This window comes from Panthera leo, chromosome C1, assembly GCF_018350215.1.
Source record: "Panthera leo isolate Ple1 chromosome C1, P.leo_Ple1_pat1.1, whole genome shotgun sequence".
NCBI lineage: Eukaryota > Metazoa > Chordata > Mammalia > Carnivora > Felidae > Panthera > Panthera leo.
Window position 1 is genome coordinate 56,235,421 of NC_056686.1, and position 24,843 is coordinate 56,260,263.

General features: G+C 39.1%; 1 protein-coding gene across 1 annotated transcript; it reads right to left on the reverse strand.

The window, feature by feature from the left end:
• Positions 1 to 1,029: 1,029 nt before the first annotated feature.
• RPE65 (retinoid isomerohydrolase RPE65) lies at positions 1,030 to 23,968 on the reverse strand. Its single transcript, XM_042948613.1, has 15 exons — positions 23,678 to 23,968; positions 21,785 to 21,870; positions 20,186 to 20,268; positions 18,426 to 18,576; positions 16,809 to 16,916; positions 16,565 to 16,706; positions 13,654 to 13,801; positions 12,352 to 12,433; positions 11,982 to 12,114; positions 11,735 to 11,874; positions 10,880 to 11,009; positions 3,135 to 3,249; positions 2,959 to 3,053; positions 2,740 to 2,851; positions 1,030 to 1,643 (listed from the first exon to the last, which is right to left on the reverse strand). The coding sequence occupies exons 1-15, from the start codon at positions 23,966 to 23,968 to the stop codon at positions 1,492 to 1,494; spliced, it is 1,968 nt and encodes a 655-aa protein (XP_042804547.1). The 3' UTR covers positions 1,030 to 1,491.
• Between the last annotated feature and the right edge of the window lie 875 nt (positions 23,969 to 24,843).

Below are 24,843 nucleotides of genomic sequence, written 5' to 3' on the forward strand. Positions count from 1 at the left end.
CTTCTTTGTGGAATTATGTTCATATGCCATATCTAGAGACAAAAACTAACAGACTGATGTTTATCTACAGTCACATATTTGTATGTTATTCTCTGGCATTTTTCTTTTCTTTTGTGAAATTTCTAGTTCTAGCTAGGAATGAGCCACAATGAAACAATGATTACATTAAAAATCCACTGGAGGAAAAAAGATGGAAAAGAATTTACCCAATCTTAATGGTAGTTCAGCTTAGATGAGCTCTGTATAATTTTACTTTATAATTTCTACTTTTCTATAATTTTAGATTTCTTTGAGAAGTATGTTTCAATGAGTATTTATAACTTTAAAAAATGAGTTTGCATTTTATCTAAATAAAGAAATCAAATGGATACATCAAGTACCCTAGTCAGTCTGTTCCTTCAAGCTATTTTTACTTAGTCAAACACAATGCTGATTATCTCAAATACAATGATATGTAATACTTCTTAGCATAAAATACCAGGATTAAGATATACAATATAATTTTTTGTCAATCTTCATTTTTTTACATCATGTAGCACATAGGAGAATAATTTTAAAAATAAAAGTACTTAAAATGTATTAATATTGAATGTTAATGATTTAATATTTTCTCTTTTTCTCTCTTTCACTTAGGTCAGGTGATTGCACAGTGTTTAAATATGATTAACATAAGAGGCAACATAATATAACCCCCTGACATTATCATATACTCTTATTTTAAGTAGAAATTATATTTGTGAGTATTTCAAAAAGCGATAGTCACTGCTATATGTAATTGCTTTGATGTTATATAAGTTTTTAATAGATAACTTAGTCTTTGCGATGTTCTTTGGCTAGAGCCCTCAGTCGATTAGAGATAGGCTTTCTCATTGTAAAATCAGAAATAATCAGTAATTACCTATATTAAATGCCTTTCATAAAGCTTGAGAATCTCAGAGCAGTTATATATACGCACATACATACATACGTGTGTGTGTATGTGTGTATATATACACAATTACTAGGGTTACCCTTAGATGATAGTTCCTGGTTTGTGAAAAAGTTTGGTCTGACATTTAGGAATTAAGCCTTTTTGCCTGATACTGCTTTGACTCAGCAAAGCCACATACAAATCTGGTATAGAGAACTTTGGCTTTTAAATGTTAAAAAATACTTGGAGCAGATGGGTACCTAAAATACACTTTTATAATAGGAACCAAAAAGTTTGATAAATCCACATTCATTTTCTATTTGATTACTAAATATATAGAGTTTTTAGTTATGGTCTGTCTGTCTCAGAGAAAGCATGATTATCTAAATACATACTTTTTTTTTTTTTTGTAAAGGAATTGCTTGCTCAACTTTGTGCTTTCTGTAAAATATTGCAAAAATTGTGTGCATCTGCAAGTTAAAACCATATAATACAGCAGGCTAAAATTGAACAGAATTTGATTGCAGACCTGACTGTTTCTCTTAGTTCTGTCAATAGAAATATAATTTGCTGGAATGTGCTCAGGATTTTTTGAACAGCCCATGAAAGGTAACAGGGATGTTAATCTCCACTTCAGCCCTGGCAACTTCACTCAAGTCCTTGGCATTCAGAATCAGAAGATAAGCGGGCTTTTGTCCTGCCCCAGGGCTCACCACCACACTCAGAACTACACCTGTTAATCAAAAGTAAGGAAGGCAATGTTAAATTAAAAGAAGGAAAAAAATCCCAGGACCATAGATTAAATGTCATTGAAATAATATAGAAGGTATTGCATTGACAAATGTGGTCACCCTGAAGAGGTCTTTCAAACTCTTTATGTTCCCTAGACTATCAGCTTTAGGAAGGGAGTGACCATATCTGTCTTGTCTCTGGGATTGTCATTGGGATACTTGTTATATCCCAGTAGCATAATACAATTACTAGGACAGAGTTAGCTGTTCATTAAAATCTTATTAATTGAATGGATCTGTGCTCTTATCTGTAACATAAGATTTAACATAACTTACTGCAAAAAAAGTGTGACAATCAGATGAAAAATATATATTAAAAGACTTTGAAAACAGTAAGGTGTATTATTTCTGTAGTTTCCAAGACCTAGCTAGAAGCTTACTTCCTTCTTACAAAATGGGAGCAAACATTTTGCAGTTTTGTCTGGGTTGGCTCTATTTGTAAAATTGTTCAGCATGAAATGGCTCTATAATTCTTTATTTTATTCATTTATCTGTGATTTTCCATATTTTAATCTTAGAGAGTATAATCTACCTTCCTGTCTCAGCTAATCAATAGTTAACAAAGATTGATGCTTTGTAATTGAGTTGCTGTGTTACAGGCTGTAGCTCTGGCTTACTATAAAAGAACAAACCCAAAGCAGAGGCACAAAGCCTCGTTCTCATTCTCTTTGATCTGTTAAAATACTCAATTTCTCTCCTTAGAAGTCTACCCTTTTTCAGAAATTTATCTAAATCAGAAAAGGCAAAAACAGAATTCACGCTGTTCTCTCTTCACCTTCCCTCCATCTAGAGTAGACAATGATGTTCCATTATGACACAGATGGTGCTTTAACGTTTTCCCATGAGTAATCAGTGATATTGGCCATAGATGAAACTTATTTTCAAATAAGTTTAAATTCTTTAGTGCTTCCCATTCAGTAGTATTAAGGATCACATCTGAACATTAGGGAGTAATCACTGTGGCTTCTCTCCTAATGCACTAACATATAGAATTTCAATAAAAAGAAAGTGTTCAGACATATCCATTGCTTTCATTACCATCATCTTCCTCCAAGGCATCTGGATGAGAAACAAAGATGGGTTCTGATGGGTATGAATCAGGCTCTTGCCATACCCAAGTTTCTTTAGTTTTAACATTCAGCTTACAGAGCTGCTTGCAAGAAAGAGAAATCGATCAATTAATCAGTCAATGTGCTTTACTTGGCTAGTAGAGGACACAAACTACTTTTCTAGCATTAGGTAAGATGGATTAATTACCCTGTCTGGAACAAAGTGATTCAGGCCAAGTCCATACGCGTATGTGTAAGGTTTCCCACCATACTTCTGGTAATTGATTTGAGGAAACTCAAATGCTACAAAATAGAGGACATGCTTAGGAAAACTCAAGTTAATTTCTGAATGGAACAGTTTGTTCCCTCGCTAAATCATCTCACCTTGGCGAGGCCCTGAAAAGAGAACCTCAGGTTCCAGCCAGATAGTCTCATCACTGCACAGAATTGCAGTGGCAGTTGTGTTGGGGAGTGTGACTAAATTCTTGCCTGTGTCAGCCTAAGGAAAGAGGATAACAGAAACCTCAGTGAGAAGGAAGGAAAAAATCAAGCCGCCATAAATGCAGTCTTCCTGAGTTTTGTCTCCTGAGTTCTTTGTTTCTTAAGTCAATGTGTAGGGAGGAGAAGTGCAGACAGCTACAGGCAAGCAAACCCAACCAAGTGCACTACTGGGAAAGCTGTCTGTGCCTGTGTGAGTCACTGGCTGTGTATCCCTGGGAAAGTTGTGTAACCTCTAGGTCCTTAATCTTCACATGTATCCAATGAAATTGTCCTCAAAGAAAATTTAGGGCTCTAAGGGAGGGCCTCTGAGGAAAAAAAAATGTTTTCCTGTAGAATGACAAAAGACTTCAAACTCTAGGGATTCATTTAGTGTTTATCTGTACTATAAAGATACAATGTATCTTTATTGCTGGGATATATTTTGATTTTGCTTGAAAAAAATCATATAGTTATGTTGTCAAAAAAAATGCAGAAAAATTCTTGGACCAGATGTTGTCTAAGATCTGTCAACCCCTTACCCTGCCCTGTGATTTTCAGATTATTGTATGAAAGGATACCATGGGGTCTTTCTAGGAACATATTTATTTACTAATATGTATATCAAATACTTGAGTACATGTTTTGTGCTAGATTCTGTTTTAGACATTTGGGATATTTCAGAGAATAGACTCCCTCCCCTCATGAAGCTTGCATTCTAGTTGGGGAACATAAACAATAAATATAATTTAAAAGTGTATAGTGTATCAGGAGTATGGGGAGAAAACTATACAGCAGAGTTAGGAAGATCAAAAGTGTGAAGGGTAGGTGAGTTACAATTTTATTCGGTGGTGAGGGTGGGCTTCATCAAAAAGGTGACATTTGGGACAAAACTTGCAAGGGGTGAAGAAGTCAACAGCGCAGGAAGAACATTTAAACAAAGAGAATAAACAGTGCAAAGGCCTAAGGTAGGAGGATGCCAAATATAGCTGAAGAACATTAAAGAGACCAGTGTGGCTGCAACTAATTGAGCCTGGGGAAAAGGAGCTGGAGAGGAGGGTAGAGCTGTCTTGTGTACAGCTTTATAGGTCATTGTGAGCACTTGGTCTTTTACTCTGAGTGAGAGATGGGAAGCCGTGGAATGATTTTGGGCAGAGGATTGGCATGCTATATTTAAAAGAATCACTCTGGCTGCTCTGTCGAGACTACCCTTGGGAGTAGGAGGGAAGCAAGAGTGCAGTTGAGGAAACTAGTCTGTCACGTAGTGGTCCAGTCAAAAGAAAACAGTAGTTCAGACTAGGTTGGTAGCACTGGTGTCAGCGAGAAGTGGAAGGTAGAGTCATGAGGTTTTCCTGATAGATAGGCTACGGGGTGGGGAAGAGGCATGAAATTAAGAGAGGAGTCAAGGATGACTCCAAGGTGTTTGGCCTAAATAATTACAGGTTGGAGCTGTCACAGCAAAGATGGGGACTACTGTAGGTGGGGTAAATGGTTTGGTAGAGGAAGAGGAGAAATTTAGATTTTGTCTTACTAAACTTGAGCTGTCTATTGGACAGCTAAATGGAGGCTTGGAGTTGGTAGTAGCATATATGAAGCTTGAGTTGAAAGGAAGTTGAAAATGTGAATATAGGCTGCTTTAAAGTATGAATCTTTACAAAAGGAATGAATGTACAAAAAGAAGATAAAAAGAAGGGCTGAGTTCTAGTGCCCTCTCACATTAAGAGGTAATCTACAAGAAGAGGAATGAGGGTAGCTGATGGGGCCAAGAAAAATCAAGAGAAGGATTTTGTAAGAGGGCGAAATAATGGTAGGGTATGCGTGATCCAGTAAGAAGGGAGAGTAATGATACAGGAAAGGGGGAGAATTGCTTGGGTGCTGTCCTTGAGTGGGTAAGGAAGGGAAAATGGGAAGGATTAGTTCTGGGTGGGATGAAAGATAATTCAATACAAGTACAGATGCTGGTGGGTGGGAAGACGTGGTGGCAGGAGTATAACGTTCTTTTTTGATTTCTTTCATTTGTTTCAATAAAATAGGAAGCAGAGCCATCAGCTGAGTATGAGTGTGGAGGTGGGAGGTGTTAGAAGTTTGAAGAGAGGAGGGTGTGAAATACTTAACTAGCAAAGTGGGAGAGTAAATGAAGTTGAGAAATGTAGCAGTGAGGTTTGTGGTCATGTATTTAAAAATGAACCAATTAACGTGATTGTGTGTTTTCAGCACCTAATTTCAGCCTTGGAGGTACAAGTGTAGAGTGGGTGGAGAGTTGAATTTAACTAGGATTGTGATTTTGACAAATGAGTTCAATAAAGTAATAAAGGTAAGAGAAATGAAGATCTAAGATTATAATTGTTGACAATGGAATTTTAGTTAAGTAATGAGTACAGGTAAGTTCTCAGTGGAGTGAGGTATAGTGAGAAGGTGGTAGGTTCAGTGGATTGGAGGTTCCTGGAAAGAATCACAGTAGGACAAGTGATCTTGAAAAATGGGAGGTGATAGTCAGAGTATGTCATGCACAAAATTAAGATTTTGGAAGGAGCACAGTCATAGGTAATGGCAAGGTCAAGTGTGTGACTATGGGGAGTGAGTGGCTGAGATAGAGTGGAAGACATGATCAGTGCAAGAGGTCAAGGAACTGAGAGGACAAGTTGTTGGAAGAATCACCTATGATGTATATATGGAAATGACCAAGAGTCAGGAGTAGATCTGGGGAGTGTGACATTGAGCCAGGAGGGGAAGTGAGTGAGTGGTGGTTCGTAGATGACAACAATAATGAGGGAATGAGAGGTGTATATGCCACTTGACTATATAATTCGTTGAAGTGAGATTTAAAATTGGAATATTTAAAGAGTGGATGGAAGGAACAGTGAATCTGGATGCAGAAAAGTGGGACAAAGAGAACCCCTACCCTAACCCCAGACCAAGTGATATAAAGGCTGTACTGGAGGTTGCTGCTGGAGAGATCAGTATCCTCGGAAGAAAGCCAGGTTTTGATTAGAAGAAGGAGAAGAAGGAGAAGGGGAAGGAGAAAGAGGAACATTCTAAGGGGAGGATGGAGGGGATTTTTCTGGTGGTGTATTAAGAGGTGCATTAAGAGGAAATAGTAGAGGAAGGGGTGGGAGATAAAGAGCAAATAGAGAAATGGAGAGAGTTTTATGAGATTTTGTGAAATGGAGTGTTAAGTCACTTGGTGGTTTTTGGGTAGAAGAGATCAAATGCTTATGTCAGACTTATTTATGAACTTGTAAGTTTAAATTGATTATCTTACTTCATTCTATCTTATTTTTTCTATTGGTAAATAAAGTTTTTTATGTAAGAAATCTGTAACATTACTTTTGCTTTCCCCAACAAACTAGCTCCTCCTTTTCATCCCCCCCCCCACTTTTTTTTAATAGATGCAATTATCCTTTAACCCTGAAATCTCACTTCTGAGGATCTATCCTCTTCATATATCTATGCATGTATGAAAGAACACATATACAAAGTTATTCCTCATAACATCTGTAACAGCCAAAGATTGGAAACAATTCTGTTGCTCAGCAGTGTGGGACTTGGGTGTGTTCACAAACAGGATACTGTGCAGTTGAAAACAGCAAGGTCTTCTGCATATATTGTTAAATGAAAAAGTAGGGCACTGAACAGTGGATATAGAAAGTTACTTTTTGTGTATGAGAGTGGGAAATAATAGTTACATGTATGCGTGTGTGTGTGTGTGTGTGTGTGTGTGTGTGCGCTTATATTCGCATAAACAAACCAAAGAAAAGGAAAGACATGAAAAGTTACACATAGAAAGTGAATGGAGGTGGTATGGACTGGATGTAGACAGAAGTTGGAGTGAGATTTCCCAGTGTGTACTTTTTCATATCATTTTGATTTTTGACCATTTGAAAGCACTGCCTATTCAAAAAAATAAAGATGTATTTTAAAGATGCTACCATTAGCTTAATCAGTAGACTGGAAATTTCACTCATCTTGTACTCTTTCCTCTCCTTAGCCCTTCCCTCAATCTCTTTCTTATCTCTCCTTCTCCTAATTTATGACCGATATTTCCCTTCACTGCCAAATTTTTCAGTGTGGACTACAGTAAGTGCTCCCACATCCTACCACTTGCTCATCTTCAGTGCCTTGAATCCTGATTGCTGCCTCTCTCACCCTCCTCCCTTTGGAGATCACCAAATCTAGTGTGTGGTTTTTAGTCTTCATCCTTTTAACTCGCCCACAGGAGTGGGCCCTCTTGCCCTATCCAATGTGGCATTGCCCTCTCTTAGCTCTAGCTAGGGCTCTTTAAAGACTTTTTCTCTCCCTTTCTGTCTCCTCTTTTTATACCAACTTCTGTACATGACACTTTCCCAAACTTCCATGCCTGGCCATCTTTTCTTCTCTCAGCATTTTCTGGGCTATCAAATTCATTTTTAAAATAAACAAATGGGTAAGTTTCTTTTAAAAAATGTATTTTGAAATGAGATTTATTTTTTCCTGTTAGCAGTCTCGTCTATGTGTTCTCATATAGTTGATCATCATTTCAATATCAGTAACTATCAATTCTAATTGATCTCCCAAGGCCCTGCATTGATGTATGAAAGCCCATGAAGCATATTTCATGAAGATGTTTTGATACTGATTTTGTTGTTGATGATGATGATGATGACGAATATTTATTTAGCATTTACTTTGTGTCAAGGGCTCTATTTAATAACAGACATATATCAACTCATTTATCAACCACAACAACCCAGTAAGATGGCTGTAAATAAAGAAAAGGAAATTTAACAAGGTTAAATATTTCCCTTTACAGACCGAGAGAAGGAAATTTAAGTTTAAATCACCCAGCTAGTAAGTGGCAGAGCTGAAACTCAAGCCTGGCTCTGTTTGACGTGAAATCAACCTCCTTACTCGTTATCCTCTCTCTTTCTCATAGTTTTGCAATTCATATTTGTCCCCACACCTGCTCTGCCTGTTATACTCCCTATTTCCAAAGGTATCACTATTCTAGACACGTAGGCTTACAGGATCTCTATGATATTTTGCATATCAAAGATTTAATTCATTCCTCCATCCAATCAAATGCAAGACCCTTGTAATTCCACCTATAGGAGCTCTTATTTTTGTCTGTGTTTGCCTGTTCCTGGTACTACATTTTTCTCTCGCCTGAGTGATTTTAATTGTCTTCTATCCCAGGTCCCCATCTCTGTCCTTTTTACACTTCCAGTAGCACTTATTCAGAAATTTATTTTAGAAAATCAAGTTATTAAAGCTGCAAATGACCCTCGTTATTATTTAGTCCACTTTAGTTAGGTTTCAGAGCAGGCCACTGAACTTACAGTGATTGAGTGACTTGTTCAGGGAAGGCGGACATTTAGTAGTAGAGAGAACCATGCAAATCAGCACACTTAGTACCCAGTCCCCTAGCTCTGAATATGGTTTCCTTCTGCTCAGAAACCTTCACTGTCTCCCATCACCTGCCGAATAAAGTACCACCTCTTATCCTGGCCTTAAAGCTTTCAAAAGAGGGCACCTGCGTGGCTCAGTCTGTGGATCCTCTGACTCTTGGTTTTAGCTAAGGTCATGATCTCACAGTTCCTGAGATCAAGCTTCACATAGGGTTCTGTGCTATCAGCTTAGGATTCTCTTTCTCCCTCTCTCCCTCTGCCCCTCTCCTGCTTGTGCTCTCTCTCAAATAAGTGAACTTAAAAAAAATGCTTTCAGAGATTACCAGCTTGCTTTTTTTAAAAGTTTATTTATTTTGAGAGAGAGACTGAATGTGAGTGGGGAAGGGACAGAGAGAGGAAGAAAAGAATCCTAAGCAGACTCTGCACTCACAGAGAAGAGCCCAAAACGGGGCTGCATCCCGCAAACCATGAGATCATGACCTGAGCCAAAAGCAAGAGTCAGATGCTTAACCAACTGAGCCACCCAGGCACCCCAGCCTGCATTTTAAGCTTTTTTTATCGCCGCCCCCCTCCCCACAACAATGTATTCCACTACTTATGCTTATGTTCCAACTAGTTGGATTAAGTCAGTTCCTGCTGCTTTTCTGTCCCTCCCCACTTCTCTCTTTCCTCAAACTATTATTTCTGCCTTAAGTTGATCTGCTTCAATTTCATCTCTTCTGCCAGAATATTGCAAATGACTGTGTTCCATGAATCTCTCCAAACAAGTGTGACTGCTCCATCCTCTGAATAGCCAAAGCAATTTATGCCTCCCTCACACTACTTGTCTCATGCTGACATGTGTTATCGTTACTGAATCACCTTCCTCCTCCCTACCACACTAGGTGATGAGTTCCAGGAGAGCAAGAGCATATCCTATTGATGTACGCACTGAAATAATTTAGTACGATGCTGTGTTACAGTGGGTAATTAATAACTATTGGAAGAAAGTGAAGGTAGGGTCTCGGGTGACATTAGCCATTTTTCATCATCACTGAAGTTCCCTATTTTACAATTGGGTGGTCTTTCTTCAGACAGTGATGGCTACACATTTAGGAAAATCTTTCCTTTTTCCTCTTTTTGAATGTGAAGACACTGAGGTAAGGAATATTTAAGTTAAATGATCTTATTTTATTTCCTTAATTTAAAGATGGTTGTGATTTTACCATTACTAGTCAAATAAGAGTTCACTAAAATCAATGGACTCATTCATTTGGTATTTTATGGGCACTAAACTACATATACGAGAGATATGCTTCCTAAGGGCCAAGTTAGAAGTGCTTAAAGTCCCATATAAAATCATTCCAATCTGTCTTTCCAGTCTCTCTGCCCCATGCCCATCTCCTCTATGCTCCTAATGTATCAGCTCCACCAACTTCCTTATACTTCTGTATCAAGTTTTGCTTTTTTAATCCCTCCCTGCCTTTGTAGAAGCTCATTTACTCCACCTCAACCTTCTCTTCTTTTCTCATTCTTCATAGAGCTTACAAGCTTGCTTAAGAGCAATAGTGTCTAGTTCTAAACTGGGTTTATTTCCCAGTACATCTGATCTAAGCTTTGAGTACAGTGTTTTACATTCCATATAGCTGTCTTACCCAGTGTGTGTCCATGTATCTATTGTGAAAATTATATTTTTCTTGATTTTGACTGGTATTCTATCACACTAAAATTTCTTGATGTTAATCTAATATTCTAAAAAGAGAGCCACTGAATACAAGGAAGAAAAAGCAGAGATGAAAAGATGACTGCCAAAGGCTATTAATGGTGTTTATCCTGTGGTGGTATCTTCAGATGGTTTGCAGAAAACCAAAATAATGGGCCGATTTCCCTACAGGGGTACTTTTTTAAGCTTCATTGCTTTAGAATTTCAAATTATTTGTATTAAATTATTTATACTATTGACAAAGGATCCTAGGCATCAGTGGTCTGCACTATTCACTGAGAAAAAATATTTTTAAAGGATTTTGCAAATGAAAGAACAGCAGATTTAGAATCAAAACCTGGTTTTCGTTTTGGCTCTGCTGCCATTGGCTTTTGCTAAGTCATGTCACTCTTTGGAGCTTCAGTTTCCTCATTTGTTAAATGAGGGCAGTTGAATTAGTATATTTTTAAAGTTCCTTCCAGCTCTAAAATTTCAAGATTTTATGTATAAACATAAGGCAGGAGAACAAATCCTGAGAGAGATGAAACATTCTGGTTATATCTGAAATCTGTGTAGAGGGTGGTTACCTTGTCAATATTCAGAGGAAGTACGTATCTCCTGACTTCAGGCTGGGGAGCCTTTCTGGCATTTTTTTTCACTTCTTCCCAGTTCTCACGTAAATTGGCTAAATATAGGTAATTATAAACAAATTCAAATCTGCAAAAGTAAGAAGTCAGACATGAGCGCAGACAATTGCAAATGATTTCGGAGAGACAATCCATGCCTTTTAAAAGAACAAGTGCCTGCCTGTCCTTCATTCTCCAACTCAGAACCTGCTAATGACCCAGGTATATTAGAGCCATAAGCTGCTGCCCGTGCTCATGCTGCATGAAAAGGAAGCAAGCAAACAAACAAAACATATCCTGCCTCATGGATATACAGCAGACTTATATGATACTTTCTGTTCTGCTTCTCCATCATCATTCCGTCTGTGTCTTTAGAGGCTACTGTCTTTTTGGTGACTCGGTATTCTGAAGAAAGCGTGCCTTTTTCTTTCAAATCCAGAGTGGGTGGAGTTCAAGCCCCCCCCCCCCCCCGGCCCCCCCGCGTCCCCCCCCCCCCCCCTGCCGCCGCCAAGGGATCTTGTCAAGTTGCGGTGAAGTTAAGTTTAAATTTACTTATCAGGTCATAGCACTTTTTAGTTTCAGGTCAGGTTCATAGACCTGATCGGTTTTCAGTCATTAACCGTGGTTTTAATATTCAGTTTGTGAGTGCTTCTGATTACCTAGCCTTCCTACTGCTTTCTCAATTATATTCTGCAACTTAAGCATACTTTATTTTTCTAGATGTAATTCAGAGTAAATATTGAGAGCATTGCTGAAAAAGGTCCCTAATTTCTAGGAGTGACTGGAGACATAATATTATCCAATGTCCTTTCTTACCCTTTCCAGCAACAGAGATCCACAATCAGAAACTCACTGTCTTCATAAGTATTGATGTGATGGAAAAGATTAAAAGAAGAGGTCCTGTATTTATTATTGAGATACTTTCTTCTCTTCTTGTCAGCAATATGAAGCCAAACCTTGAAAAGTGAGGAAAATATTTTGATGGATTTAAAAAGCAAAACAGCATACATTATGAAACACCTTCTTCAGAAGCATGAATCTGGCAAGTAAATGTAAGTCTTACCCCCATGGTTTCATTGGACTCAAAACAATCCATGTAGTTGGCTCCCCAAAGACTCCATGAAGAAAGGAACTTGAACAGGTTAATTTTGACTGGCGTCTCCACAAAAACAATATAGTTGGGAGTCAAACCAAAACTGTTTAGAAACACAAATAAACTTGTGAATGGGAAGGGCTGATTTTCAAACCACAAAGAAATACGTGCACATGAGGTATGCTCAGTTATATGAATCAACAGTGCCTACGTGAAATTAATTACATTTAAATTTAGGTTTCTGCAAGAAAATGTCATGATCAGGATTGGTATCAAAGGTAGGCAAAACAGATCTTTAAACTTGGTTTTCCTGAAGATTCATAGCAGGCCTTCAAGTTACCTATGGACGTAAGATGGCTTGAATCGGTCACTGCAGGGGAATTGTACAACGACCTCTGACTTGCTTATTGGATCTTCCTTGTCTGAAATAAAGCGGTTTTAAAAGGCTTTGGAAAAAGCCTCTCTTTTCTCTTTTAATACAAAGCATTTAGAACAGCTCATGCAAGTAAAGAAATACATTTCCAGATCTTGATTGTTTTGTTTTGTTTTGTTTTAGAGCTTATTTTCATTTTCTCAGTCATTGGTGTTTCTTAGGGAAATTTCATGAGAAGCTGCAGTCACCCAGGAAAATCCAAATAGCAGCAGATTTGGAAAAGTGCACTCAAATAGTGTTGTGCAGGCAGAGTACAGGGGAGTCACATTGTACAACTGGAGGTGGTAGGTGCTAAGTCAGGGAGTAAAGGAAAACTTTTGTATGGTCAAAATGCCTTTTATAATCTCTTAAGTTTCCTACAAAGTACAGTATATGTGGGTTTGTGTCATTAGCTCCGTACAGTAATTCTTAAGCACATAAAAGTTTGTTTACTGCTAGGTCAGTGGTCTTCAAACCTTAGTGTGCTTCAGGATGACATAAAGAGCTTCTTAAAAATCCTCACTGCGGGCCCACACCCAGAATTCCTCATTTAGTCAACCACGGGTGGGGATCTGGATTTCTAGCAGCTTCCCAAATAATGCTGCTGATTCAGGAACTATATCTTCAGAACCGTGCTACCCAATACTAAACAAAAATCCATTTTTGTTCAAATAGTTCTGTCACCAAGATGGTTATCAAATTTCTGGCAATGAATGGAGGATGAATGGAGAATTCTAAAGAGTACTCTCTTTCTGTTTTAATATTCTTTCTCTATAATATTAACATGAGTTAATAGATTTGTTTGGAGTTTGGGGAATTAAACACACACAAAATACTTAGTACACTCTCATATATGTGTACATGCAATTATGCATACATATAGGTTGGTTTAAAAATTTAATCTTGCCTGGCACATGAATAAGTGCTCAATAAACATTTCCTGAATTTTAATCTAACTCTTATATGATCAAATACACATATGCACAATATTTTTGAAACATTGTAGAAAACAACTTGGCCACGTGCTTTCTATATTTTCAAGTTGTCATTTTCTGCTATGGTGCCCTTAACCATCGGTCCCTGGTAGGATAGGGGCAAGGGCAATCTGAGAATAATTTCACCATGCATATATAGTGCTATCCTGGTATTCTGATCTGGTATTCTGTATTTCTGGTAGCTTTCTCATAATATAGATACTTGTTTTAGGAAGAGTCAAATTGGTAAACTGACCTGCTTGTAGTGGAGGGATCTTTACAATATTGTAGGCAATTGAAAAATTTTTCCCAAAGCAATTACCAATGTTGTAAACAGTTCCATCACTTTCAATATGGGGGTGAGCAGTGGCTCCATTGACAGAGACATAGTTGCAAAGATCAACCTATGGAAAGAGAGCAGAGGTCATCCATGTAAAGAGAAAGATTGTATTACCCCTTTGGTCTCTAGGTCTGACCTCACTGCTCCCGCTTGCAGCCTCACCCTAAGTGCATTTTCTCTTTCTTTGCATCTTTCTGGGTTCTACCCTCTTTCAGGTCTGCCTGAATGCCCGTTTTCAGTGCAGAGCTCTCCTCTGACCCCCATGCGGACTCCCCAACACCTCTGAAATCTTGGAGATGTCCCTGGTCGTGCTCTTCAGTGTATACCAGATGCTACTCTAGTTAGCTACTTTCCTTTTGCGCATGCAGGTTGTCCTCAAAGTGGTAATTTGAATCTTGGGGTTTCTTTATATCCCCCTTATTTTATTAGGTAAATTGTGTGAAACTGCTTATGTGCAGTAATTTTATTTTACAAAAATGGCAAATTTGTATAGTATAATCTAAATACCAAACCTGTTGTCTTGCGGAGAGTATAAATTTGGAACTGAAAGAAACCCCAAGATTCTATTTAGTATAGAGTCTTAACCTAAATAGACTTCAGGAGAACCATGAATCTCCTGGAATTAAATTAAATGCAAATGTTTTTGGAGAGAAGATTTAGCGCTTTAATTCAATTTGGAGTCTCATAAGAAATTCAGAATCACAAATCTAGCATAAACCTCTCTGTTTATAGAAAGAACAACTGAGGTCCCAGACAGGTCAAGTGACTTTTTCAAGGATACAGAGCCACATGCTGGCAAAATCAGCACTAGAATTTCTACGTGGGACTGGCTCAACACAGATTTATCGAATGAATAATTGATGAGGTATATATTTATTTAACCACAATTCTTTCTATTTGATTAGGAGAATGTGTTTTAAAGGGAGTTTTTAGCATTCTTATTTAAATAATAGGCGAGACATTCATTCATTTATCAAGTACTCATTGAGCTAATATTACTGTGCCAGGGTCTAGGAAAACAGAGATGGTCTTTGCTCTCAACAACTGTAGTCTAGACTTGTGCTGTCCAATATGGTAGCCACATGTAGTAATTAAAATGTGAATTAATTATGATTAGATAAAACTTTAAATTCAGTTCCTCAGTCATAGTAGTCACATTTCAAGTGCTCAATAGCACTTGGACAATGATGTATAGAATACTGCCATCATTACAGGAAGTTCTATTTGATAGCGCTGTGTATAAAATATAGTACATTGCTGGTAAATGCAAAATGGTATCTGTAGAGAAGGGTCATCTAACCCAGATTGGGAGATTAGGCAGGGTTTCTCAAGGGCAATGACTCCAACTAATGCTTGAAAGACAAGTAAAAGTTAATCAGGTGGAGAAGGATGACAGTGTGTTCTAGGGAGTGGGAACACTGATGTACACGCATTGAGTTGTGAAATAGCACGTGCTATTTGGGGATTACTAGTCATCGAACATGGCTGCTGTCAAAGGCATGCATGCAGGAGGAGAAAGAAGAATCAGGCGGCCGCAAAGCCCTGTTTGGACTTTATTTTAGAAACTGTGGATGCCTCCGATACCGTAACACATTTATGCCTGAATTTTAGAAACATTGCTTCTACTGAATTAAGGAAGTTGTATTTAAGAGAATCAGGCTAGAGGCAAAGGCACTGGTTAGGAAGCTATTTTAGTAATAGTAATAAAAAAGTTTCAGATTTTTAAAACTATATTTTTATATGAAGTCAAGGTACAGTGCTGTTGACAATGGAACCTGACCCCTAATAAAGGCTGTTTTGAAGCCATACATGAACATTATATTTGCAATTATATTCCCATAGCAATTTGAGTACAGGTTTACTTATCAGAGTTAAATGAATGGTTTAGACCTCAGCTACATGGTGCCTGGGTGGTTTAGTAGGTTAAGTGGCTGGCTCTTGATTTTGGCCCAGGTCATGATCTCATGGTTTGTGAGATCGAGCCCTGTCACACATGATGGGCTCTGCGCTGACAGCCGGGAGCTTGCTTGGGATTCTCTTTCTCCCTCTCTCTCTGCCCCTCCCCTGTTCACTTTCACGTGCTTTTTCTCTTAAAATAAATAAATAAAAAAACAAAAGAACTCAGCTTAAGTTCCTCTCTAAATGATCTGACACATTCTCTTATATGATTACAAACATACATTAAAAACAAGAATGAGCTATTGAGAGTATATGTTAAGCCTTAGTAAATAGTCTGCTGAGAACAATAAATCAGCTATTGATATAGAGACTTAGTGTTGGGAGTATTATTCCTTTCTATTTACACTACACTGAATTTCTAATTTTGGTCTTAAATTCCCCTAACTGGTCTCCTAACCATCTCTTATCTCTTCTTTCTTCCCACACAGCTTCCAGATTAAATATCCTAAAGCACAGCTCTGCTTATACCATTTCTCTGAGCAAAAACTTTCAATAGCTTCCCATTAACTCAATAACTTATTCCAGATTTTTGTCTTACCCATGTTGTCTTACCTACTGATGTGTCCTTTGCATCTAGTGTAAGTTTTGATACATGGAAGGGACTGAATAAATATTTGTGTCACAAATGAATGAATGAATATGTTAAGCATTTTTAAAGATTTTCCTTCAACTCGTATTATAATTGTTTAAAATTTCATAGATGAAGAAACAAAGTTTGCTCTGTCACATTAGGTAGTAGTTGATGACAAAACAAGGAGGTGAAACTTAATCTATCTGGCTCTCGTGTTCTTTCCCCCAAACTGCACAATTAATGGTAGGGTGCAAATTCTAAATTCTTGAGCAATGTTGCCTGAGCACTGTGTCCTACCTGTTTAATTGTCTCCAAGGTCTCAGGATTAATCTTTGTAATGAAGTTGGTCTCTGTGCAGGCATAGTAATCTTCCCCTACTGGGTAGATGTTAACAAGGGCATTGTCAGTGACCTCCACTCCTCGAAAGTAAGAAAAAAACCTGCAGAAACAAATGGAGTTTTCAGTCCAGTAACTTCCAAGCCATGAGAGAGAAGGGCTAATGTAAAATGTCTTTAATAATATGCCGTTGAGTTTCAGTAACCTGGAAAATATATTCTTGCAGGGATCTGGGAAAGCACAAGTGCCAAATTCCGTTATGACGATCCTTTTCTCTGTCATTGCCCGAACGTAAGCATCAGTGCGGATGAACCTGAAGGACACAGAGACATGGCAAAGGGTCATAGGCAGGGCCAGTCAGTATGTCCATATGGAGCTGAGAATGGTCAGAGAGAATGTGGAATCCTAAATCCACTACATCAAGAATAAAGAGTATTGTCAGGTCACTTTCTCAGGGTGACTAAGAAAGAAAGAGACAATGCTGTGAGCTTGAATTTATGCCTTACAAACCTCCCAGTGACAGATGAGGAAATTGAGGCTCGTGGCTTGGACTTGCTGTGTCCAAGCACGGAAATTAAGCGGTTGGCGTCTGTAATGAAGCTAGGTTAGAACTCAAGTCGACCCAAGCCAGGAAACACGCATTTCTCCATATCACACTATGCAGTGGGTAGTTCACATTGGACCTCCAACTTCCTGTAGCCTATAACCCATCAACTACACTGAGTGGAGAAATACAGAACATGGTGTGTTGAATTATATTCTTTTCAGTCTCTCTTTGTCACTCTTGTTTTTTCTTCAATTGTAAAATTTGTTTTGCTAGTTTTAAAAGTAGGGTATTCTTGAATCCAGTATCTTGCACAGGCAGAACTCCCGAACCATATCCCATACATTGCCTAGGATTTCTCACATGGAAAATCAATTAAAATCTGATTTTGCACTTCCTGCAATCTGTATAATAAGTGTTTAAAGTGTCATAGATGAAGAAACAAAGTTATGAAGAGGAAAAAGTACCAAGGTCTTTAGTGAGCATATGAAAGCTTTCTCTGACTTCTTAGCTAAATTTTTGCTTGATCTGATCGAATTCTCTTCTATTACTGTCTGAGGTATCCTGACTGCTTCAAGTCTCCATTTGCTCTTCAGAATTCCTGATACCTGTGGTGATCAACAAAGTGTCTAACAGGTCTGAATATTAAAGCATAAGACTATTTATTGTGGTGTTAATGGGTACTTCCTGGAGTGATGGCTTAAGCCTTCAAGCCTTTTAGCAACAATCCCCTGTCTTTAGAAAACTTCTCTTTCTTGTATTATTATGACATAATTTGGTCCTTCCCTTTGTGCCACCACTCCCTCCTTCCCAGGGGCCTTTCTGATTATTAAAAAAGAAAAGGAGTCAAGAAAACCAATGGTCTAATAACTATAACAGTAACTATAATAATAACAACTTATTATTACTGAACGCTTCCCAGGTGCTTCATTTAATCCTTGTAATGAACCCTGAAGTAGACACTATTATTTCTCATTTTAGAGATGACAAAACCAAGAATTAGAGAGTAACATCTTGCCAAACGTTGCCCACCTAGACAAATAGTGTCTGGTAGATATAGAATTTGAAGTCAGGCATGTTGGACCCCAAAGCTCTAGTTCTTAGGTTCTTTATCATGGCACACCTCCCAGGTACCTATGCAAATGCACTGGGCCAGTGGATTCTGAGAGTAAGCAAATATATAGGTCTCCTCTTGGGTTCAAGAGGTTCAGAAGCACATAGGAGGAAGAGCTGAGCTAGGTCTCACCCCTAGGAGGAGTAGGACCTAGCATTCTTTACCTTCTATGATATGTGACATGTCCTTCTTTAAAGTCAAACTTGTGCAGGAGGGCTTGCCCATCAAACAGGTGGTAAAATGGTTCAGATCCAACTTCAAAGAGTCCTGGCCCACATCGAAGGAGACTGCCAGTGAGCCAGAGGGGGATCCTGCCTGTGATGAAGGCGAGACATAGAACATTGCTTCTTACTCCTGCCCTTTGCTGTGCTCATCCCTGGTAAGGCGTGGTGATTATATTAGCAGCTCAATTGGGCAGCCTCTTCGTAAAGCTGGCAGTGATTTTCATTCCCAGTTCTCATGCTGGGCAGCCCTGACAAAAATGCCTGCTGACTTGACTCTCCTTTCACTAGGAGACCAAGTGGCGGGAAATGTCACAGTGCCTGAGTTTGGATAAAGGGTTGGAAGGAGACAAGGAAAAGGCCCTTGAGGAAATGGATTCTCTACCTAACAGATTTCCCCAGGTATCAATACATTTGCCTTTTAAGAAAAAATTCAAATTTCTTGATATATTTTGATGGAGTGAGGAGTAGGAGAGGTAGATTAGGAGCAGGGATCAAAACACTATAAAAAGATATTTCAATAGAGAAGAGCATTTAAATGGAACAATAATACTGGCTTTTTGAAATCTAGAGTCCATTGAGGGTATGGACTACTGTCCAGATGAAGGTTAACCTGCTGTAGCAGGAATTGCACAGGGCTGGGTGTCAGAGACCTGGATTCTGGTTCAGGATTTGCCATGTGACATCTCTAGGGCTCAGTGTCCTCATCTGCAAAATGAGGGGTACACAACAAAGGCCTAAGACTTTTAGTTTAAGCGGTAAGGTCTGTGCCCTTTTATCCATTGAAAAGTGCAGTGTTTGCATAATCCTTACCAACTGTTTTTAAACAAATGGATTATTCCCAACAGTTCAGTTTCAGCAGCCTGCTTCCTAAGAATTTATATTTCTGATAAAAACTTTAAGAGAGCATGACTTAACTAAAGGCATAACATTAATTTCATTGCTAGAGCCTAAATTGTTAGCATCAGAATCTAGCTGAGAAAGAGCATTTGGCTCATCTCTTCTATTTTACAGAAGAGGAAATGGGGGGTAGGGGAGAGACTTGCCATATCCAAGCAAGGATGCTGTATGGGTCATATGAGGTCTTTGAATGATGCTAACAATAGTAATAATAACTACTTATTGATTGCTTTGTGTTGAATACTAGGTGAATCTTTCAATTAGTCTTAATCTTCACAACATCCCCATGAGGGAAAGTTTGGTTTTTGATAGGTAAGGGAACTGAGGCTCAGAAAGTTTAAGTAACTTGTGAGATTCACAGCCAGTAAAATAATGGAGCTGCAATTAGCACCTACATCTGTCTGACTCCAGAAGCAATGTAACAGGCACGAAACCTACCACCCTTTATTGTAATGTTTCCAGATGCTTGTCACCCAGTCCTCACTTATCCGGACACTGATGGAACAGACATTTATAGGAAATTTACTATGTGCCAGACACTGAGTTAGGCACTGACTAGTTTAAAGATGACAAAGGTGTAGTCTCAGTCCCCAAGGGATTCCAATTAGGCAGGATTTTTCTACATTAGGGAAACAAAGGGTAAATGAGAGGAAATAGGTTTCTGATACAGAGGCCACACCTCCAGATTCCCCTGTCTGTAGCCCGCAGTGGGAAACACTACTGAGAGATGCCAATGAACAAAAGCCAGTGAAGAGGGATCTCGACAAAAAAGAGAAGATGGTTTCAAGACCCGTGAGACCAACCTGTAACATGAGCTGTGAGTGGTGAGGACAGTTCCTCCACAGTTTCAAACAGTTTCTTGTAACCACCAGCAGGATGTTCAACTCTGAAAAGGTGGAATAATGGGGAAGAAGCCCATGTTGATACTCAAAAAAGTCCACTGAGACAGAGGCACAGCTTCAGGAGAGAAGGCAGTCTCTGGATCAATGACAATGCACCACTGCCAGTCTAGCCTTTGCTGGGAGCTCATGGTATTTGGGGGCTGGAAAAGTCCCCAGGTTTGCAAGGCAGGGCCCCTGGGTCAGTCCTTCACCTTTGATGTGAAGGGAAATGACCTCCCGTTTAATGTCATGGTGGACTTAATTCTGCCTTCTGCAGTTTTCCCATATTTCTGAAATCAACTAATCCTGTTGCTATCTCTTGACTTCCCGACAGAGTCCTTCCCTGGAAGGGAATTACCCTGCCCTGTTGCACTGTTTTGTTGATTCTCTTGCTTCATAAAGAATCTCCAAGGGTAGGGAGATGGCAGCTTTTTGGGTTAGTAACTCATTCTCTGTTACTCACCTATATTATACCATCATCTCTTCCTATCATCTCATTTCTTCAACAGTCTCCAAGAGTTATGGTGCCCTTTAAAAATAGTCTGACTAGGAGATTCAGGTAATATTCTTGCTTATTTTCTGCCTCCTCACTTTGGCTCCATTTTAGAACTTCTTAGAGTGGGAACTCTGATCAGACTCCCTAATTATGATAGCCATCTTTTATTAAGCACTTACTATGTGCCGCACACCATAAAAAGAACTTTGTATGCTATTAGCTCATTTATGTCACAACACCACAATGGGGAAATACTTGTATACTCATTCTATATATGGGAAAACATAGACTACAAAAAGTTAAGTAATTTGTCCAAAATCACATAGCTAGGAAATGGCTGGAACCTAGACCTGCCTCATTACAACCTTCATGCTCACTACTGCTTTCAAGGCCCAGTCACAAAAATCCCACAGTAATTTAGACCTAAGTGCTAGATATATGCTTCAATATATAAATAGGAAGAAATTTTCCCTGTCAAGACTGGAGGCCTCCCATAAACAGGCCATCAATCCTCTTCAGGACCCCTTGAAATAGCCCATTTACTATCGACCCACTAAGGCATTTAAAAACATCTCTCAGAGATACTTACTGGATGGACATTTTCTCTCAGTGAAGGATTGAGAGTTCTGGCACGAAGTGCAGAATGAGGAAGCAAGTCCTCAACCAAGGGCCTTTATATGCCTTCTAAGTCTCTCTAAAAGGAGTTAGGGCTTTCCAAACCCTTTCCCACCCCCTCAGCTGAGAGAAGGGGAACAGAAGTGGCTTTCAGCACTTAGATCCTCCTGATGCTTGAGCATTATTTGGGCTTGCCGTTCCCATAACAGTTTTTTGGCTGTTTTCCAGAGACCTCAATCCTTCCCAAAGAGAATGACAAGTGGATTGGAAAGAAAGAAGCTGTGTGGGAGTGGCTAGCATCAGGCCTGAGCTGATCCGGGTCACCCCACTGGAAACTGGCACTATTCTCTGGCACTCACCTCCCTCTACCACCTCTGTGCCCTCATCTTCACCCTCATTTATTCATTCACTTACATCTTTTTAAAACATCTATTACATATCGTCTATGGGTCAGACAGGGATGGGCATTGTCCCCATCATCACAGATGGTGTAATTCTGCAAGGAAAACAAGAAACTAACGAACTATTGAATAAAAATTTTTAAGTGCCATGATTGGAATAATCATGATATGGAGTGTTATGGAAGCATATTGTAGCACCTCCAACCCTCTCTGGCTGCTTCATTGGCCCCATTCAGCACCCCAGTTACAATGAGGCTGAGGACTTTATGTCCTTCCAGTTTGCTAAGGATGAGCCCTTTTCATGTCCTTGCCTGTCACTAATGCTCGCTTGCTCTCCACCTCACCTTCCTGTTCATTGGTATGTGGGGAGACCTCAGAGAGTAGATGGCCTTATTTCCTTCACATTTCCATAAGCCTCAGTTTGCCAGAACAGACATGGTACTGCCTACTGGAAATGGACAAAATATATACTATACAAGCTGATGACTTTAACATTTTTTGAGAAACTCATTATCCATTTTGAAATTAAGAAGTGGTTATGGCTATTCACCCCAGAGCTCTTAAACAAAATGATTAACCTGGGCATCCCCAAGACAGAAGGCAAGAGCTTATTTTTCCAGCTTTCCTTGCAGTGAGGGCACAGACTTGTGACCTGGGCTCCACCAATCAGAGGAAGGGGCAGGGGTACTCATGGTAGTACACAGTGCCCAGCACCAGCTGTGTCTCTGCTCATCCAAGGCAGTCATAGTGCCTCCATAGAGCCATTCGACAGTGGGGCCTGGTGTATTACCACTGGCCTGGTATTATCCAAGCCCCATCCTTTAGCCATCTCAGGGATTCTATTAGCTACCTAATATTTAAAATATTTGTGTGCTGTTTGATTAACTGAAGTCGGTTTCATTGTTTAGAACTAAGAGCTCTGTCTCTGTAAAATGTTGATAATATAGGATACTGTGGTATCACATAGGATGAATATCTATATTGGTATATGGAGGTCCCAGAGGATTTTTGAGGAAGTCTCTAAGCTGAGATAAGAAGAATATGTAAAAGTTAGCCAGTCAAAGGGCAGGGAGAAGAGTGTTCAGGCGTGGCTGGTAGCATTTACAAAAGTCTAGAAGTGAGTGTGATTTGGGGAAATGGTGAAAGATGAAGCTAGATTAGAGAGAACCATAGGCCAGATTATGTAGAGATTTGTAAACTATGTAAAGAAATTGAGACCCATATCTTGAGAACACAAGGAATCACCAAAATGTGTTATTCAGAAGGGTGACACAATCTGATTTGCATTACTAAGACTACTTTACTTACATTCTATATATTGGAAAGGGATATTTGGGCAAGATAAATTACAGACCAAACAAGTAAAGGTAACTGATGTAGGGGGATGTGTTGGGGTTGGAGATGAATGATCAGATTCAAGAGATATTCCAGAGATGGACTGATCAAATTTTATGATTGGTAAATGCATTGGAGAAATAAAAGGTAGAAAAAAGGATAAGGATAGATTTCTGGATTGAAATATGGTACAAATACTTGAAGTACATACTGTGTGTGTGTGTGTGTGTGTGTGTGTGTGTGTCGCGTGTGTGTGTGTTAGAGAGAGAGATGTTTTAGCAATGCAGAGAGAATGAATTCTGATTTTTATATATTTATTAAAGAAAGAGATCACTGGGGGCTGTAATAGTTGGAAGACTTCATAGGGAAGTAGAGTGAGTTGGAATCTAAGTGACATGCAGGGTATGGGCACAGAGAAGATAAATATCTGGTAAAGGGAGCAGAGTGAGAGAAGGCAGAGTAGGCAGTGTAGGAAGCAATGTTAAAAGGAATTTCTATCTCTTGCACCACTTCTGTTGGCTCAGAAGTGTCTCTTCTTGAGTAGAATTATGGGCCATGTTGTGATACCTGTCCACTATCCACTGTCATTCCACTAAAGAGAACTTCCAGGAATGCTATAACCCAGCTGCTTTTCTTCATTTTCACCTCGTATTGCAAGGGGCCAAAGTAGAAGGCTTTGTGGCAGCCAGGTGCTAGAAAACCTATACTAGCTGAGTGATGAAGCACTGACAAACTGCATTTTCTATTGAAGAGCATTTTCTGGGAGATGAACACCAATCTGATGAGTGCCCATGACTGTACCAAATGCCTTTCATAGGTATTCCTGTGTTGACTTTGGTATTCTGGGACCATAGCCATGTTGTTTAAGAACAGGAATTAATTTTGGTGATTTTTGAATTTAGTTTTGCATCTTTGGTAGCCTTTATTTCTCAACTTGTCTCAATCCTAGAAATCAGTGGCTTGAGCGTCATTTAAAAAAATATAAGTCAAAGTTCATTCCTGGAAGACTTATAGACTCATGGATCATGTGAGTCATCAAGTTAGCATGCTTTATTAAAGTCAAAATGAAAACTAATTACTGTGCACTGAACCTCACGGAACCCGGAGTTCTTCAGGTATAAAACAAAGGAAGTATGCAAAAGCGTTTTTTAGCTCAAGGTACTCTATACAAATATTAAGTGATATTCAGCAATGCTCATGCTTAGGGAGTGTGAGTTCATGTCTAATCTTCCAGCTAATACCTTTTACCTCAGAGATAACCCATTTCTCCATATTCTCTCTTGGGTGAAGTCAGAAAACAGCTAGGCTGTATCCTTCCCAAAGCATTGTTTTGACCTCTTGGCTTCTAAAGCCCCAAATGTGGATCTCTTTTTCATCCAACCGTACCCTTCTGTTGTTTCGGTGTTATACACTGGATCACCAGTGTGTTGTTCCTTTTTCTTTCTTCCTCTTCTCTTATTCTCCACCTTAATTTTTTGTTGTTTAGAAAAATCAGATCTTCAGTTTCTGTGTCTGCCAAACAAACTATTTCATTTTGATATATTTTGGTACATTTACCAAAATAATATTCCTTTCTTCATGCAGAGCTTTCTTTACATTTAGTTATTTTTGAGAGACAGAGTGACAGAGCACAAGTGGGGGAGGGGCAGAGAGAGAATGAGACACAGAATCCGAAGCAGGCTCCAGGCTCCGAGGTGTCAGCACAGAGCCGATGCGGGGTTCAAACTCACGAG